Raw genomic sequence first — 17535 nt, 5'->3', positions numbered from 1 at the left:
GACACGCGAAAATATAAGACAATTCTTGCACACAGAGAAACATATACAGACTTCTATTTGGGGAGATGCCAAAGACAAACACACGCCTTGGAAGACGAAGATGCCCTAACCTCTTGTTTCTCTCTATCAGACCACAACCAAACTTATAGACCGATACCAAGTCTGACACACCCCCCACAAAGAAAGGACTCCAAATACACCACAGTATAAAAGCCCTAACCCATGTAGACAATGCATGTATGCGGCGTGGTATATACCAACATGCACGAGATTGAGAAGAAGAAGAAGAAGAAGAAGAAGAAGAAGAAGGAGAAGAAGAAACAGTCGAGCATGGCTGCCATGGGCAACTCGTCGAAGACAAAAAGGCGACGAGCCAGCCACAGCAAGGATAGCAAATATAGTCTTCCCGACGAACTGTTGGTTCAGATACTCTCCCTGCTACCCGTGAAGTCCGCCCTCCGATTCCGCTGCGTGTCCAGAAAGTGGCTTGCCCTCCTCTCCGATCGCGGCCCTTACTCCGTCAGATACCTATGTCCGACAATGTGCGGCTTCTTCTATCGACGCCAACAGCCCGGACAGCCTTGGCGGTATGCGCCCATCCACCCTTATAGAGACCACCACTTCGATCTCAACATGCTCACCGCTCATCTACCTGACCATCGCAACTTGACTCTATTGGATAGCTGCAATGGTTTGCTTCTCCTCGGTTGCAGAGAAGAGAGAAGCTACAAGTCGATGATTATTTGTAACCCGTTCCGGAATGAGGAGACCGATTGGGTGACCCTCCATATGAATGGCTCATTCAAACTACTCCCGCTACGTGAATTTGTCTCATCGAAGTTGGTTTCCCATCGAGCATCCCCTCATTTCAAGTGCTTCTTCTTCTTTGAGGATTTCAATTTGAATGAATTGGGTGTTAGGTCAGTCTTTTGGTATACGAAGTTGTCCAGCGACATTGGTCAGTCCCACTACATTGATAATCTACCCCTGCACTCACCACCACAGTTTGACATTTACGATGTCGCTTTTGTCGATCATTGCCCGCAACTATGCATCATCAGCGAGGACGAGACAGATCATGTGATTTGTGTATCGCTGAATAAAAGCTGGGAAGGACGGGTTCGAAGTCTCATGGGAGTATCTCGAGGGCTCGCTCACTTCGCATTTTGCGATGAGCACGAGCTACACATCTGGGTCCTCGTGAAGGAGGATGGTAAAAGAGTATGGAAGCCGAAGCATATTTGCAGTAGCCATCCTCTGATCAAACAGCACAAAGAATCGCACCGACGTCGTAAGCATGAGGGCAACGAAAGGGTCTATTCCATCTTCCCGCTCGGATTCCACCCCGACCTCGACGTTATCTTTCTCCAGATTGAGTGGAGGATATACTCTCTCCATCTTGGCAGCGGTTCCCTGGATGAGGTGGCCGGTGAAAGAGGTGCAAACCCTGAAGGCCAAATGTTTTTGTTCCATCCCTTCACCATGGATCCTTCGGCAAGCTTAGGGGAGAGAAGAGAATACCACATGGAACTTCCTGACATGAATACCTAAGCAAGCCATAATTATTTTCATGCTTCTTTTTTTTCATTTGTTTTATTTTTATACTTTGATTTTATGTAATATATAATCTTCTTTTCCCTAATTTGAGAAAAGAAATTATATATGGCATACACCTCATCATTGTTATTTTTATCATACCAATATATGAGAGGTCTCTTATCGATCATTATATATTTTCTACTTAAGAATACGTTAATAAAGAATAAATTTATTCAATTATTATTTAAATATGAAACCAATAAGAAATAGATTTTCTCATGTATAAACCACAATAAAGACCTCACTTTACATCTTATCTTTGGCTTGGGAGGGATTAGACTCCAATAGAGGTCTACTAGGGTGGATCATCACCTTTTAATAATTTCGAAATTCATATTATGATATCAAAATTTAAAGTTATAAATAGGGTGTTTAATATATTAATCGACATCAACTTGTTTTCTTATGGACGTAAGCTAATCATTGTTTTATCAAAGTTCTAGATTGCATGACTTATAGATTTTCTGTGTATCTATTTTTATTTATTTATTTAACTCTTAAGTCTAAAAAAAAAGAGAACGGATGGATGATCGATTAGGTTCGGCATGATCGATGCTCGCGACCTTATGCTTGTGGCTCGACATGAGCGACTCAGCATTGGTCCAATGCATGTGGCTCGACATGTGTAGCTTAACGTGGTCTAATATATATATCAAATACATAATCATCTTTTTTTTCTAATTTAAAAAATCAGATATGGTATAAGACTCAGTAATCATTATTAACTTTATTTTTATTTTCATACCATCATATGATGTATCTTACAATTATTATTTATTGTCTAATTTAATATACCCTAGCTAGGAATAAATTTATTATATTATCATTAAATGCAAAATAAATACGAAATAGATTTTCCCCATGTTAATTAAGACTCTCCCTCATTTTGTTTATAAATCTAGAAAAACACCCCATTCTTCTCTTTAATACTTACTATAGGGATACAAATTCCTATAATAAATTTTTGCACAAAATAAAAACCCTTTCAAAGGATTGGTTTAAAATCCTATATCAATTTTGTGAATTTCTTCTTGAATTGGACAATACAAATTTATTTTGTTCCTAATAGAATCCATGATAGTTAACAAAAATAACAAATAAAATGCTAATATCAAGGGGAGAAATTCTCATCAAAAGAATATTAGATCATCAATTATGCCCTTTAAAACTTATGGTGTATAATTTGATAAAGCTAAGCTTGGATTGTTCATGTTCAATAATACAGGAGAATATTAATTAAAAATAATAATATATTGGGCACCATGCCACCAACTATTAAGAATATGATATTGGTCTGTAAGATTGGGCACATTTGATCTTCCATAACCATGATAATTTCAGAGAAGAATTATAAAATGAGATAATTGTATATTTATCTCGAGTATTTACCAACTTAACTATTAGAGAAATCTTAACGGGTACATTGTTAATGCTTTTGGCAAGGATCATAGCCTCTGCACCATGTCATGTCCTTCCTCACCTTGAGTTCGCAATTTGAGACAAAATGGATCCAATCAGTTCAACACTCAGCAATTATAATATTTTTTTATTGATCATTATTGGCATAAGTGTTGACCTCGATGCAAGCACTTCTAATTGAAAAAAAAAATTTAAAAAAAATTATTAATTGTGGCATCAACCTTACCCATCAAGCTGCCTCTATTTTAGCTTTGTATTTTGAGATTTAATTATCCAATTACTAAAATATTTATTTTTACTCAAATATAATTATTTAAATATAAATTTTGCCCCTTTAATATGTTGCTTTTTTTAAAAAAATTACTATCATATGGTATGTGTTTGGAGAATTATATAACTACTTCTTTTTCTAATAAATTATTTTTAATATGTATGTATGTATGTATGTATGTATGTATGTATGTATGTATGTATGTATGTATGTGTGAGAGAGAGAGATGAAAAGAGATGGATTAAAAAAAAAAAATCAGATTGAAAAGTCAGATGACATATAATGAATTTGGCTTATAATTGAATAACCTTAACCTATTAAATTGCAGTGGCATTGATCACACTATAATTTATGAGAGACCACAATAAAATAATTAGTAATAAGAAGGGTTTAATATTTTTCCTCAACATCAAATTGGTCCTAATCTTTTAATGCATACACCACACATACCAATTTTGGGAGAAGAAGATGCCAAAACACACACAAACACACGCTTGTGCAGACTCATCTATATAATGCATGCATGCTTCCTGGTTTATACCAACGTGCATGAGGTGGAGAAGAAGACGAAGAAGCCGAGAATGGCTGCCACAGCCAACTCGTTAAAGATAATAAGGCGACGACTTTGTCACAGCAACTGTAGCAAATCTAGTCTTCCTGATGACCTGTTGGTTCAGACACTCTCCCGGCTACCCGTGAAGTCCACCCTCCTCCGGTTCCGCTGCGTTTCCAAACAGCGGCTTGCCCTCCTCTCTGATCGCGGCCCTTACTCCACCGGATACCTATGTCCGACCACATGCGGCTTCTTCTATCGACGACACCACCTCGCACCGTCCCGGCGGCAGTACGCGCCCATCCACCCTTACAGAGACCACCACCACTTCGATCTCAACAAGCTCACCTCTCTCATCTACCTGACCGCCGCAACTTGACCCTATTGGATGACAGAAAAGACAGGAGCTATAAGTCGATGATTATTTGCAACCCCCCGTTCCAGAATGGCGAGATCAATTGGGTTACCGTCCATAAGAATGCCGTACCCAAACAACATGAATTTATCTCATCGAAGTTGGTTTGCTGTCGAAGCATACAACCTTCGGATACGTCATCTTATTCTACAGGAAGAAGTCTTCGAAACAAAGAGAAACATGTCAAAGATCCAATCAAAACCAACCAAAAAGTCAAAACACAAAAATTACATGTCAAAGATCCAATCAAATCTACCCTCTCATATAAATATGAAAAAAATTATTTTATCTACCCTCTCATATAAATATGAAAAAAATTATTTTCTCAATCCTTTTTAGAAAACCTTACTAAGCACCCAAAATATTATACATAAAATCGTATTCGTAGAGATGAATCCTAACTAACAAACAACCCTTCTAATCATTCAAACTATAACCTGATCATTCCAAACATATACAAACACGCGTTAGGAGAAGAAGATGCCAAGCAATGCTAACCTCTTGTTTCTCTCTCAATCAAACCACAACCAAACTTATCTTTATAATGCATGCATGCTTCCTAACTCATCTAGATAATGGATGTATGAAGAAAGGACTCCATTTGGCAAATCCGACGCCCCCCATTTATCGACCGATGCCAAATCCAACTCACCCCACAAAGAAATCAAGGACTCCGGCATTGGCATAGAATAAAAGCCCTAAATCATCTATATAATGCATACATGCTTGTACGAATATGCACGCACGAGATGGAGAAGAAGAAGAAGACGAAACAGTCGAGCATGGCTTCCATGGCCAACTCGTTGAAGGCAAAAAGGCGACGACTCAGCCACAGCAAGTGTAGCAAATCTAGTCTCCCTAATGACCTGTTGATTCCGATACTCTCCCGGTTGCCCGTGAAGTCCGCCCTCCGGTTCCGCTGCGTTTCCAAAGAGTGGCTTGCCCTCCTCTCCGACCGCGGCCCTTACTCCATCAGATACCTACGTCCCACCATGTACGGCTTCTTCTACCGACGCCGCCTCGTACGGTCCTTGCAGTACGCGCCCATTCACCCTTACAGAGATCAGCACTTGGATATCAAGAGACTCACCTCTCATCTACCTGACCATGACAACTTGTTTCTGCTGGATAGCTGCAATGGTTTGCTTCTCTTCCTTTGCGTAGTAGGAGACAATAGCTTTAAGTCGATGATCGTCTGCAACCCTTTCGGGGATGAGAAGACCAATTGGGTGATCATCCACTTGAATGTCGCACTCACACATCTACCCGTGGGACGTCGATTTATCTCGGCGAGGTTGGATTTCCATCGACATGACTCCCCTCAGTTCAAGTGCCTCCTCTTCTTCGAGGACCAGCAAGCGAATCAGCAGTCGCTTCCTTGGTTTACGATTTTGTCCACCAACACTGATCAGCAGCAAAACGTCTATGTTTTACCCCAGCGTGGATTGCCGCCATTAGACTTTTACGACGGTACCGCCGATGATGATTACCCGAAGCTGTGCATCATCCACGACGACGATACAGATTACGCGATATGCCCATCGCCGGCGACAAGCTTAGAAGGAGGGGTTAGGAGTCTCATGGGACTATCCGGTGGAGTCCCTCACTATGCTTTATGCAATCCGTACGATCTGCAAATTTGGGTCCTTGCGAGCGAGAATGGCCACAGAACATGGAACTTGAAGCACACTCATAGCAATCAGCCTCTCATCAATCTACACAATGAATCCTACCGACGCCACAGGCATGACGACGACAGAAGCGCCTATTCCATCGCGCCATTGGGATTCCACCCCGACCTCGATGTTATCTTTATGCAGATTGAGTGGAGGATATACGCTCTCCATCTTACCAGCGGTTCCTTGGAAGAGGTGGCCGGGGAAAGAGGTGCAAATCCCTATGGGGAAAGGTTTTTGTTCTATCCCTTCACCATGGATCCTTCTGTAAGCTTGGGGGACAAACGAGAATACCATATGGAAATTCCTGATATGAACCAAGCATAAGCATTTTTCAGGTTTTTTTTTTCTTCTATTTATTGTATTTTATTAGAATCTTGATTTTGTTGAATATGTATTACTACTCTTCATTTTTCCTATTTTGGAAAAGAAATAATATACCGATTAAATTATTAGCCTGATAAATTATTTTTGTGAATACATCTTATCGTTCATTATTTGTTACGGACTTTGGAAAACCGAATAAATTTATTCGATTATTATATAATAAAAAAAACCAATAAGGAGTATGGAATAAGTCTTCCCACGTCAATTTAAGATTCTGCCTTTTATCTCCTATTATACGTGCCCTTTTGAACGCTCCTTCCTTTTGGAATGGGATTCGATTCGATTGTGAGGGGGGGGAGGCTTAGAAGGAGTATGTGGAGGATACCACTTTTAATTTTCATTAAAATTAGGATTACGATATATAGATTAAAATTAGAAATAGGGTATTAAATGCATTAATCAATATCAAATAGTAATATGCTTTTGGGTCATTACTTGGAAAACTGATTTATTTTTGTTTGGCCATATATTGAGTACGAATTGATGTTATAGTAATTTGATGCAATGTCATGTTGATGTTATTAGTGTCATTTTACACTTGCCATATCATGTTTTTTTTTTTTTGTACGTTTGACCATATCATGTTATGTTACTATTATATTACCATGAGATCTAAGAGGTTGTACTCGTCGTGCTACGGCTTTCTCATGGATTGAAGATTTAGATGTGATGTTTTGTAAACATAAAAAAATTATAATATACTATTATTATATGAAAAATTTTAATATCAAAATTAAAATAAAATAATAATATATCGGATTTGTGATAGGTAGGTTTGGATATTAAATAAAAAATCTTTATTTGATCCGTAGGTGTATTATCATTGGATTAAAAAATTATAGTGATATTGATCTAGAACTAGTTTAATTTTCTTCTCTCTTCTTATCATTCACAAGACTACCATGATTGATGGATTAATGACAAGGAGATGAAAAAATATTAATACTGTAAGGTTCTGTCTATTGAATGCAAAAGAGCCTATAAGTAATTAGTAGAATCTCATATCATTTTCTACGGAATCTTTTTATAATTGGACTTCTCTCTATTGACTTATAATCGTCATCAGAATTCAATCAGATTTATAAAATAACTTACCTAATTCAATAGAACCATCTAATCTAACATTATTATCCCATTTAGCCTATTAATTAGTAAGATATAAAAAATAAAAATAAAAATAATTTGTTTTTAGACTCTTTTTCTAATCATCAAATAATTTATCATGCTTAGAATCATTAAAGTATTTATTATTTTTAAAGAAAAAAATTATTGTGGTGTTATCATAAAATATTTTTAATAGCTTAGCAATTTAGTCGACCACATAGGTTTTAAGATGAAATTTCATAATAATAAAATTTAATTTGTAGCATTAAAGCATATTAAAAATTCAGTTTTCATTGTTGATGATGTAATAAGGGATTGTTCACTTATTTTATATTTTTTTAATAAATTGTCCCTCCAACTAACATAAATATAAATTCTGGAGTGGATTTCTTATTATCGAGAACTAGTAAAATTAGCATCTAAATATTCTCTCACATATGATTTTGTATATATGCATATAATCTTTTATCCTATGTAGATATCTTATTACTTTGTTTGTAACTTTTCAATATTTTATTTCTAGGTTATTTTGGTATTTACCCAATATTATAATTATAAAACGGATATCTGATTTTGTATAAGTTTAAATAAATAATAGACTTATAATTGAATACTAAATTATTTTTCGGATATTGATTTTAACTAAATCTTTCATATCTAGTAATAAATATATTATTGGCTAAATAAAGCTGAATACCAAATCTATTGAAGACTTAGTTAATATATCTTTTGTCAAATAGTCTTAGTAATCTTTGTGATTCATCCCTAAATATCTCAATACTAATAATATAGGTTGTCTCGTTTATATTAATAATCTTAAATTTTTACTAAGAAACATCTTAGTTTTATATAATAAACCAAGATCACTATTAACAAGCAAAATATTATTTATATATAAGACCTATATATTAAACTTACACCTATTAACTTTGCATTGATCAATAGTATTTTATTTAAATCCTAAAAAAGTAATAGTTTTATTTTTTCATCGATTGAAGAATCTTTATCTCTACACAACACCCTCACCTCAAATATGTAAATATTTCAAACTAAATTTTTTATCAATCAATAACTCAAATTGAGTTGATGATATTCTAAGAACTTTATCTTACATGTTTATAAGAATATGATTTCATATTTTAATTGTGTTATTATGTTGTGACATACTTGATAAGACATAAACATAAATATCTCTTTTTTTTCTTAAGAATTCATTCTTATCTAATCTAATAATTTTAATTTTTTATTCAATCTAATCATTTTAATTTTTCTATATAATTATCTCTCGACTTCATTTATATACATTTCAAGAATATCAATAACTTAAAATAAGTTATTGATGAAATTTTTTTTCATTAAAACAAAAATAAATTTTTTATATATATTTAATCTGTTTTTTCTTAATTCAATCTATATAAACATCAAAATTAATAAATTTTAAAATTTTAAAATATTATCATTCACTAATCTAATTAAAAGATAGCTCAACGTATTCAGCCTTTGATATCATTTCGTCCGAGGAAGCGATGATATAGCTCAACATATTGATCCTTTGATATCATTTCTTCCGAGGAAGCTGACCCTTTGATATCAGACTGCCAATCGAGCCAAATGTAACCTTGATTCAAATCGGTAAATGCAACAGATCGTCGTTACAATACCGGATCTTATAACAAGCATCTCAGCATGCATGTGCATATCATTTTCATTTTAGGACTCGGTGAAATTTTACAGATTAGGTTTGTCATATTTACTACAATTAACACCAAGAAATTACATTTTTTTTTTCAAACAAACAATGCAGCTATCATAATAAGGAACCAAGAACCATGCTGCCAAGAGTCCAATATTTCTGCAAACCAAAATCAGTTTTAGAACATGCTTCTTATCTGCTATCAGTTTAACTTGCATTATTGCTTGTGGCTGGAGCAGCAACAGAAGCAGACCTCCAAGTTTCTGTTCATTAATCCTGATGAACATCTTGTGCCGGAGGTGCAAATCTTGCATTTCGTGGTTCGGCCACCACCACAGTCTCATGTGCAAATAATGCTGTGATGAAGGAAGGAGTCTTTAAGGGTCGGCGTCCTGTCATCCGTGGATAGACATCCTCAAGGAAAAAATATGCATGACCTGCTATCATACCCTAAAGACGAGGCAATAAAATCAGTCCAGGACAATATGATGTGAGAACATTAAAAGATTGAAAGGCCTCATGTCACTGGAGTTACCTATTTCATGGTACAAACAAAGAGCATAGTAGTGTAAATTCATCACGCACTTTAGTTTAAAAATAGTAATGAGAGTATACTGATAGTCAAAATCAAAAGCAATGAAGAAACACAATCAGAAGTGAACAGACAGCCTGAAATTCTCAGGACCTTTTTGGACAAGGCAGTCACAGTAGACCATGATGATATAATCTACTAAGAACTAAGGGAAATTTGTTTTTCCTACTGTCCTTGAGCAATTTAATACACAGGTCAACACACTTCTTGGTACAACAAAGAGCTTTCTAAAATTTTATTGCCCCACTAGCTTACTTAAGAAATTAGAACATAAATGTTACGCTTTAGTAGTTAACATGATTGTGTAAACTCAAGAATCTCTGTTATGCTGAAGCCTTCTACTAGCTTCTAGTTACAAAAAGCTTCGACCTAAGGTTCTTAGGTAAGATCCTAAGCAATGAAAAATATGAGGTAACAAAATACAAGATACCTAGAGTTATGGAAAATGAATAAACTAAATTGATCTTTTAGCAAAAATATTGGACTATCAGCAAAAATATACACATGCAAATAATCTAATTAAGGATTTTCTATAGCAAAAAAAAATTGTTACAATACCCTCCTAGATTTTGCAGATTGCCCAGTGTTCCTTTGCACTAACAGTAAAACCCCTCGAATTGTGCTAAATGTTTTACTTCATATAAGCAATTGACCTATGGATATGCCTAAATTTGGCATTCTAAAATATATTGGGTGGACATTATTTTAAAGACAAGATTCTGTGAGCAGCATTTACATATAAGTTGGGATAGTACACTAACGATCTAGTTGCTTTTACATTAGAAACAATGAGAAGTGGTTATTTATGTCTTTTGCCACATCAAGTTACTAGTTACACTAGACAAACCAGGTCACAAACCTAACAACTAATGCCCCATCATTGTAGATCATGTGTCCAAAGAATCTATGTTTTTACAGAGATTTTGTTGTTACATATGCCAAAAAAAATAAAGAAAAACACTAAAACTTTAGTAGCCAATTTGCTCATTTACTAGGACAGAACCTGGAGAAGACACCTTAGTATTGATACAGACAAAAGCCAATTGCAAGGAAAATCATGCAGAAACGCCAAAAATTTCTTTTTGTTTAACAATTATGCCTTTTCACCAATAATATTAGCATTGTAATCTTTTTAGTATCTTATAAACTCTCTATGTAGCATACCAAGAGGTCCACCCACGTGCTGCTGCCAACAAGAATAGAGAACCCCAGTAGAACCTGTCACAAAGAAATGTTAACAGTAAGATCACTACTAACTGGTAATTTTTTGAACTATCTCATGAAGCACAATTAGTAAATGATAACAATCATTTGTAAGTCGGCAAAAATAATGGCATTCTACAATGAATTTTTTAACACTGAAAGAAAGAAAAGCAAGGCACATATTAAGCTAGAAATTTTTTGCACATGTCCAACATTGAAGGATATGATATAATCCAAAGATAGCTTAATGGTTGTGAAAATATTCAGAAAACTAGCTTAATATATAACAAATTGTTTCACAGCCTGTTTCTATCGTGCTACAGACACTTAATATTATATGTAAATAGTCTCTGCTTAGATATATAGTGGCTAGTGACTGTTGCATGATTGATAGGTCTCATATTCATACGAGAGTGCCTTATACGTCATTAATATAAATGGAAAGAAAAATAATTTAAAAAATATTAGATGCCAACAGTATCATGCGGGCCTTGAACTGCCATGTCATCATACAAAATCTGAACATGGACTACCACTAAGAATGTGAAATCGATACTGCAGTTCAGACCATGCAAGTGACCCAGTTACCATGGACAATTCATAAACCAACTATGTTTGAATCTGGTTCGTTTAAAGGTTATATCCATTTAAGGTTAATAGTTTGTTATAATCAACAAAGGAGTAAGCCTTGGCTCAATAGTAAGGTTGCTCTACAGCAAAGTCACCAAACGAGCATCTCAGCTCGATGGATATGCCTACCAACTCCAATGACCATTCTCAGAAGTCGTATTGGCAGAACCTTTTGCACTAGGTTATCCATTTTACTTGGTAATTATTAAGAATAAATAAGAACCATTTGAAAAGCAATGACTAGGCCTCTAATCCAAATAACATGTGCTTCTACCATGTCCCTTGGAGTTCTAAAGTAATATACCTCCTTTTCATTTGCAGGAAATATACCTCCTTTTTTCTTTCCAACTACCCCTTTAAACTATCACTGCAACAGAAGCAGAATGCATTAAAGAATCTTCTACTTAAAAAGATCCACTCATACTTCTTCAACTATGAAATTGTGATCACCTCCCTTCAAAATTACATTAAACTGATCTTATAAGAACAACCCTGATTCAGAAAAAAAAATAATTGTTTCAAATTTGGAAGTCTACAAAGAAGACAATATATGACCAATCAAGTTCTCGCATATCCCATGGTAAACCCTGACCTATGTTGTTATCCTTTTTTTCATGGTTTTTGGAGAAAAGGGGCTTGCACAAAGTTCTCACCAACTTGAGGTCTCGAGTTAATATACAGAGTGTTGTCCCTGCAAGCACAAAGGCTATTTTTGACTCGCTCGATTTGTGAAAATCAAAATTAACATGGTCATCAGATTTGATCAGTTATTCAGTTGTATGCAAAAATATGATGGGTGAATATTATACTAGCATAATCCTCTACTAGAAGGGTTATGTAAAGGATGAAACGGCAATGCACAACTGTGTGTGGACTCTATAAGAACCCAGTTGATGATGCACTTTGCACAAGAGGTAATGTAGGCATTAGAGGAGAAACATACCAAGCAAAAAAGGATGGCTCAGTGTACATGGCTCCTACTAGTGCAAGGTGTGACGAGGGTCATGTATGTAAACTTACTTTACTAGTAATGAGGCTATTTTTATGTTTCAACCTTGATCACCAAAGTGTTTGTCTCTATGGAAAAATAACAAAGTCAAATAAAATTTCAACTCTAAAAAAACTAGAAATGTACAAACACATATCTTTGGGTATGTGTCACATAAGCCATTAAAAATTTGTGCTTGATTCCAGCATCATTTAAGTGAAACAAATCATGCAATGCACAATCCAGTTTAAAAGATTTAGTACTATTGAACATGATCTAAACTCTAGACGTGCTTCATAACTATAAACAAGTTGTCAGAATCCAACTAGCTAACATCTAATATCAACTACAAATTGTCAGAAGCACACTATCAGGTACATGCATGCAAAACACTGTAAATCAACAGCCAAAAAATTCATGTTCTTATGGAGATAGATAATTACGACTCCTTGATTGGAGAAACTATCATGTCATGGTATATTGGAACCCTTTCTAGGAAGGACCTCTGGCAAAAAAAACTCTCTGCACTGACTTCTGCTCTGAGTACTCTTATATACATGATATGCTTGGCCATAAGGACCATGACTGTGAGCTGAGGCAAAGATGAATGTGTCTTGTAAAGTGTCACTTTGGAGACTAGCTTGGTGGTTTCTCCTACAAGATAATCGCCACATGCCAGACATTCTAATCTCCAACAAGCAATGAAAATTTCAAGACAGATCGATCATGGGAGAATATTTCTGCAATTGCTTCTCTGGAAGGTTATGGTACAGTGAAGCCAGGCAAGCTAAGCAAGATGATCATGCATTCACATATGCTTCACCAGTTAGGAAGTGGGACCTGTGTTCCTGATGCAGTTACTTACAAAATATTTTCACAGCTCAAATTTTAATCGAGAAAATTGTGGTGGACACCCCTCACACATGCTGATTTCAATAATTTGTTTGTGCATTGTAAAATTGTAAATCATTAGATAAGGATCATGTTTGATAGAAATAACAGCTTCACTCACCCATGGTAGATAAGCAGCCGTGAAAGTGAAAAGACCCAAGAAACTCATGTGAATAAAAGGATTATGTTTGCTCCATACATAGACCTGCAGATGTGTACATAATGGAGTATTTAATGTCAGCAAAGAAACAGAGAAAACATTTTTAAAAAATCAAATAGCTAACTAACGTTATAAATACAACCAAAAACTAATTACTAATTACTGACCATCATGAATGTCAACGAATTACTCAGGAACACAATATTTGCAAAGGTCTCAGAAAAATATGGTATCATCCCTCCAATGAGAACAATCCCAGTTAAAACAGTTGCACCAAATAAAAGCATGAAGAAGAAATCTGCTGTCCTGCCCCTAAAGGAGTTCTCCTCAAGCAACTTGCAGTACCGAGCAAGGAAAAACATGTGGAATAGGAAGTCCAAATCTAGCAATATCAACAAGTAATACCAATAAGATAAGAAGTTCTTCTTGGAAAAGATAATATTCAGTTACAAAGGATTAATTTAACGGCCAAACAAACTTCAAGGACCAGTAACAAACAGAACTGAACTATTGACTTCAAGCCAAAAGCCCTTGCTTCGATTCATATTTAAAATAAATACATGAAAAAGGATACTAGGATAACACAAAAAATTGTTGTGTTCAAAAATTTATTTCTCAAGACTATCATATATGATATGAGATCAGTTTACCATGAAAAAATAAGCTTCAAAAATTGGAAGTTATATTGAGAACTAGTAAAATGGCTTTAAGAACTAGTTTAAGAAAGATATGTTTTTTATTCTAATTGAGAAATAAACCTACACATGAAAGTATGGATTCTGAAGAACCAGTATCTCCTTAAGATGATTTTCATAAAGTCATGGTCTAAAATTTTATTTGTACCAGTCTATACCAATGGGTATTTCACAAGTCTGAGCATGGCCAACAGCCAATTCATTAGAAACTATGTAGTAGGGTTACAGACACTGGGCAACGGATTTTATTGGCCAGTTTGCTAAATGCACCAAACATAATAATCAGATATAAACCAGTACATCAAGCGAACCAGGCAATAAGTCTATCACCCAGTACCCGAATCTATACCGCTCCTCTTTCACCAAATCTCACCCACCTGCAGCCCCTATGTTTTTCAAATTCTTCACTCAAACTTATGCAATCTCACACTCCTTGAGCAAGTTCTCTTCAGTATTTTCAAGATCTCATTCAAATTTCAATCAATTTTCTCAAGAAAGCATCACTCCTACCTCCAAACCAAGGTAAATCTTGCCTATTTTTCTAGCATTTCTTATTTTTATTTTCAATGACTTAATTCATGCTTATGATTTCACACTTAGATATATAAATATATTTCTAGATCTACACATCATTTGAGTTCAATTACTTGATTTATTGTCCAACTAAGACTGGGTAAATATCCATCTGATATGGAACTACTTGGATTCAAGCCAGGCCTACAAACCATGGTAGAATTTTATGTGGATCCAACCTAGTTCTAGGCTAAGCTTTGTACCTTGAATTTGCAAGGATCAACCTAAATATGCATAGATATATCCTAGATCTGCCAGAATCAAGACTATAATTGTAATATTATGTCAAAGGATGCTGTTAACAAGACATATAGGTGGCCTAGTTTTGTGTCATCATGATCCCATCAATACTACCATAAGAGATCCTACAACATCAAAATATGCAGGAAGCAAATGTCATTTGCATCCTTTAGATGTGAGTGCAAGGTATGACGATTATAAGACTACGTCCAAAGTATCTAGTACTTAAACAATCTATAACCATACACCAAATAGTTTCACATTAATGTTGGGACCAAGTAAAATAAGTGAAACCCTTTGTTTATATCTCTAGAAAGAACCAAGTGAAACAACATTATGATTGGCTGTTAAAGAAAAATCTTATTTAACATCAGGATACCATTACCATAATAAAAGCACCTATTCAGCCTTCTTGCTATTCCTGATAGCCATAGGTCAAAATAGTTCATGATCATTAAAAGACATTAAAGAGACTTGTGCAATTTCAGATTTGATTAAAGAAAATAATAAATGCTTCCTTCTATCCTGTGCACCAATTTCCTTCTATAAACCATTCAATTCTATTTATTTTACCTTTACCATTATTATTTATCTCTTCTCTGCAAAATCTTCTCTATTTTGTGTGTCATAATGCTGATATAAGCATTCTTACCACTAATGCAATGAAAACAACTTGATTTAAGTCCTTCTTTCTCTTTTCAATTAGTTTAGTACCAGCCCATGATCGTCATGGCACTTCAGCTATGACAGTGGCTGATAGATACTACAGATTGGGCAATAGGTGTAATGTATAACCACATCCATGATCATGCCATCCACCAGAAACCATCATCAGAGTCAAATACAGGAGACCAGTACACAATATATCGCATGTCGTTCTCCAGAAAAAGAACCACTGACATGTGTACATACACCAAAAATAGACACCACCAATACTTAAAATCCTAAGTATCCACACCAAAAATGGATCGATCTAGAACGGGCATGGAATACTTATTTGTAGGGCAACACCTTATAAACCCCAAAACAAACAGACAAATGAAAAACTGATAGCAAGTCGTCGATTTCAGCAACAAAAATATATGTTACAACAATGAAACGGCTATTACTCTGACACAATTTACAGAAATGGAACGCTCGCACCACCTACCCATTTTCCGGAAGTAGAGGAAGTTTGTTACGAGGCGCCATATCTCATACTGCTGAACTATGAGCTTCGGATTCAGATACAAATTGTGAGGCGATATGATCTGAAATCACAAAACGATAACATTGTTACAAATCCAAAACAAAGTACCACAGCAACGTTTCTTGAAAGAAACTGAAATCTGAAACTCGATGGCCAGCAGGTCAAAAGATAGAGACCCTAACAAGAAATTATAGCACTAGCATGTGGACAACCTAATCAAATTGGAACCCCTAACCTAGATCTAGTTCAAGAACGCTATTAGAATCCAGCAGGAAAATAGAAGGAAGAGAAAAAATTCGCACTTCGAGAGAGCATCCGACGGTAGTAACGACCGCGGCCGTGAGGTACGACCGCGTGATGATGGGCATCTGCTTGTACCACTCCTCCACCGCTTGCGCCATTTTGGAGACCGCGGATTCTCCGCCACCACCTAACCCCACAAATCCGAGGCGACGAAGCCCAAGCTCTAACCCTAACTGTCGCGGATGGCGAAGACGAAACCCAGGGAAGAAACCGATCGACGGAGCTCTGGAGCTCGGCGACGATTCTTGATTCGTTCCGACTCCCTAATTATCCCTCATCGCATCGATGCGAGCCACGAGCATTTTGTGGGACGGAGCTCCACGTCGTGGAGGCCGTGTGACGTGTTAAACGCCAATGGTTAATTGACAGGTATGAATCCTTTGTTGGGTCAGCATTGGATGTTTTTCTCCCTTCACACCCACCAAACGAATATTTTCGTCGTGATTAAATTAAATTTAAATTTAAAAAAAATTAAATACTCATTAATTCATGAACTGATTATAATTTGATGTGTAAGTGAAGATTTTATAGAAACTTCTATATTGATATAAAGTTTAATAACAACAACAACAACAACAACAACAACAATAATAATACGATTGAATCAAGTGAGCTCGATACAAATGAGTTGAATCATTTGGTATATAATTCATCCATAATTATTATATATGGTTCAACAGGTGATGTTTTTCTAAATTTTAAATTTACAGAGGCTTAACTCCTGGCTTGATCAATCCTATTTAAGGATACTTGCTAATTCTATTGACCAATCGCATATATGAACTATTTTGAGATTTCATGAAAATTGAGTTGTGAATTTTCACCAATCACTTACAACTATTTTGAAGTCTTTTGGAAATTATGTTGGAAACTTAGGAATCACGATTTGATCGATGAAATAATTGATTTTTTAATTTAATTGAGATTGAATTATTGACTGTTTAACCTCAAATT

General features: G+C 35.5%; 3 protein-coding genes across 3 annotated transcripts; 2 read left to right on the top strand and 1 right to left on the bottom strand.

Annotated features, from left to right (window-relative positions):
• The first annotated feature begins 261 nt into the window (after positions 1-261).
• On the top strand, positions 262-1551 carry LOC135643777 (F-box protein At2g40925-like). Its single transcript, XM_065161129.1, has one exon. It carries the CDS (start codon positions 262-264, stop codon positions 1549-1551), a length of 1290 nt encoding a protein of 429 aa, XP_065017201.1.
• Positions 1552-5006: 3455 nt separating this feature from the next.
• On the top strand, positions 5007-6260 carry LOC135643776 (F-box protein At5g07610-like). The gene has a single exon (XM_065161128.1). The coding sequence runs from the start codon at positions 5007-5009 to the stop codon at positions 6258-6260; it is 1254 nt and encodes a 417-aa protein (XP_065017200.1).
• A 2881-nt stretch (positions 6261-9141) lies between these two features.
• Positions 9142-16857, bottom strand: LOC135642804 (derlin-2.2-like). The gene is made up of 6 exons (XM_065159248.1): positions 16581-16857; positions 16240-16339; positions 13749-13963; positions 13543-13626; positions 10874-10927; positions 9142-9567 (listed from the first exon to the last, which is right to left on the bottom strand). Exons 1-6 carry the CDS (start codon positions 16677-16679, stop codon positions 9388-9390), a joined length of 732 nt encoding a protein of 243 aa, XP_065015320.1. The 5' UTR covers positions 16680-16857; the 3' UTR covers positions 9142-9387.
• Between the last annotated feature and the right edge of the window lie 678 nt (positions 16858-17535).

The sequence above is a fragment of the Musa acuminata genome, chromosome BXJ3-7 (assembly GCF_036884655.1).
Source record: "Musa acuminata AAA Group cultivar baxijiao chromosome BXJ3-7, Cavendish_Baxijiao_AAA, whole genome shotgun sequence".
Taxonomy (NCBI): Eukaryota; Viridiplantae; Streptophyta; class Magnoliopsida; order Zingiberales; family Musaceae; genus Musa; species Musa acuminata.
The sequence above is the reverse complement of the archived record's forward strand: the minus strand, read 5'-3'. Positions and strand labels throughout refer to the sequence as shown.

Excerpts from the sequence above, each read along its gene's own strand:
- LOC135643777 (XM_065161129.1), top strand. The coding sequence starts at position 262 with ATGCACGAGATTGAGAAGAAGAAGAAGAAGAAGAAGAAGAAGAAGAAG.
- LOC135643776 (XM_065161128.1), top strand. The coding sequence starts at position 5,007 with ATGGAGAAGAAGAAGAAGACGAAACAGTCGAGCATGGCTTCCATGGCC.
- LOC135642804 (XM_065159248.1), bottom strand. The coding sequence starts at position 16,679 with ATGGCGCAAGCGGTGGAGGAGTGGTACAAGCAGATGCCCATCATCACG. Across the intron at positions 13,964-16,239 it reads CCTCTACTTCCGGAAAATGG|ATTTGGACTTCCTATTCCAC; the intron begins GTAGGTGGTGCG and ends TGATATTGCTAG. Across the intron at positions 10,928-13,542 it reads CGGCTGCTTATCTACCATGG|GTTCTACTGGGGTTCTCTAT; the intron begins GTGAGTGAAGCT and ends TCTTTGTGACAG.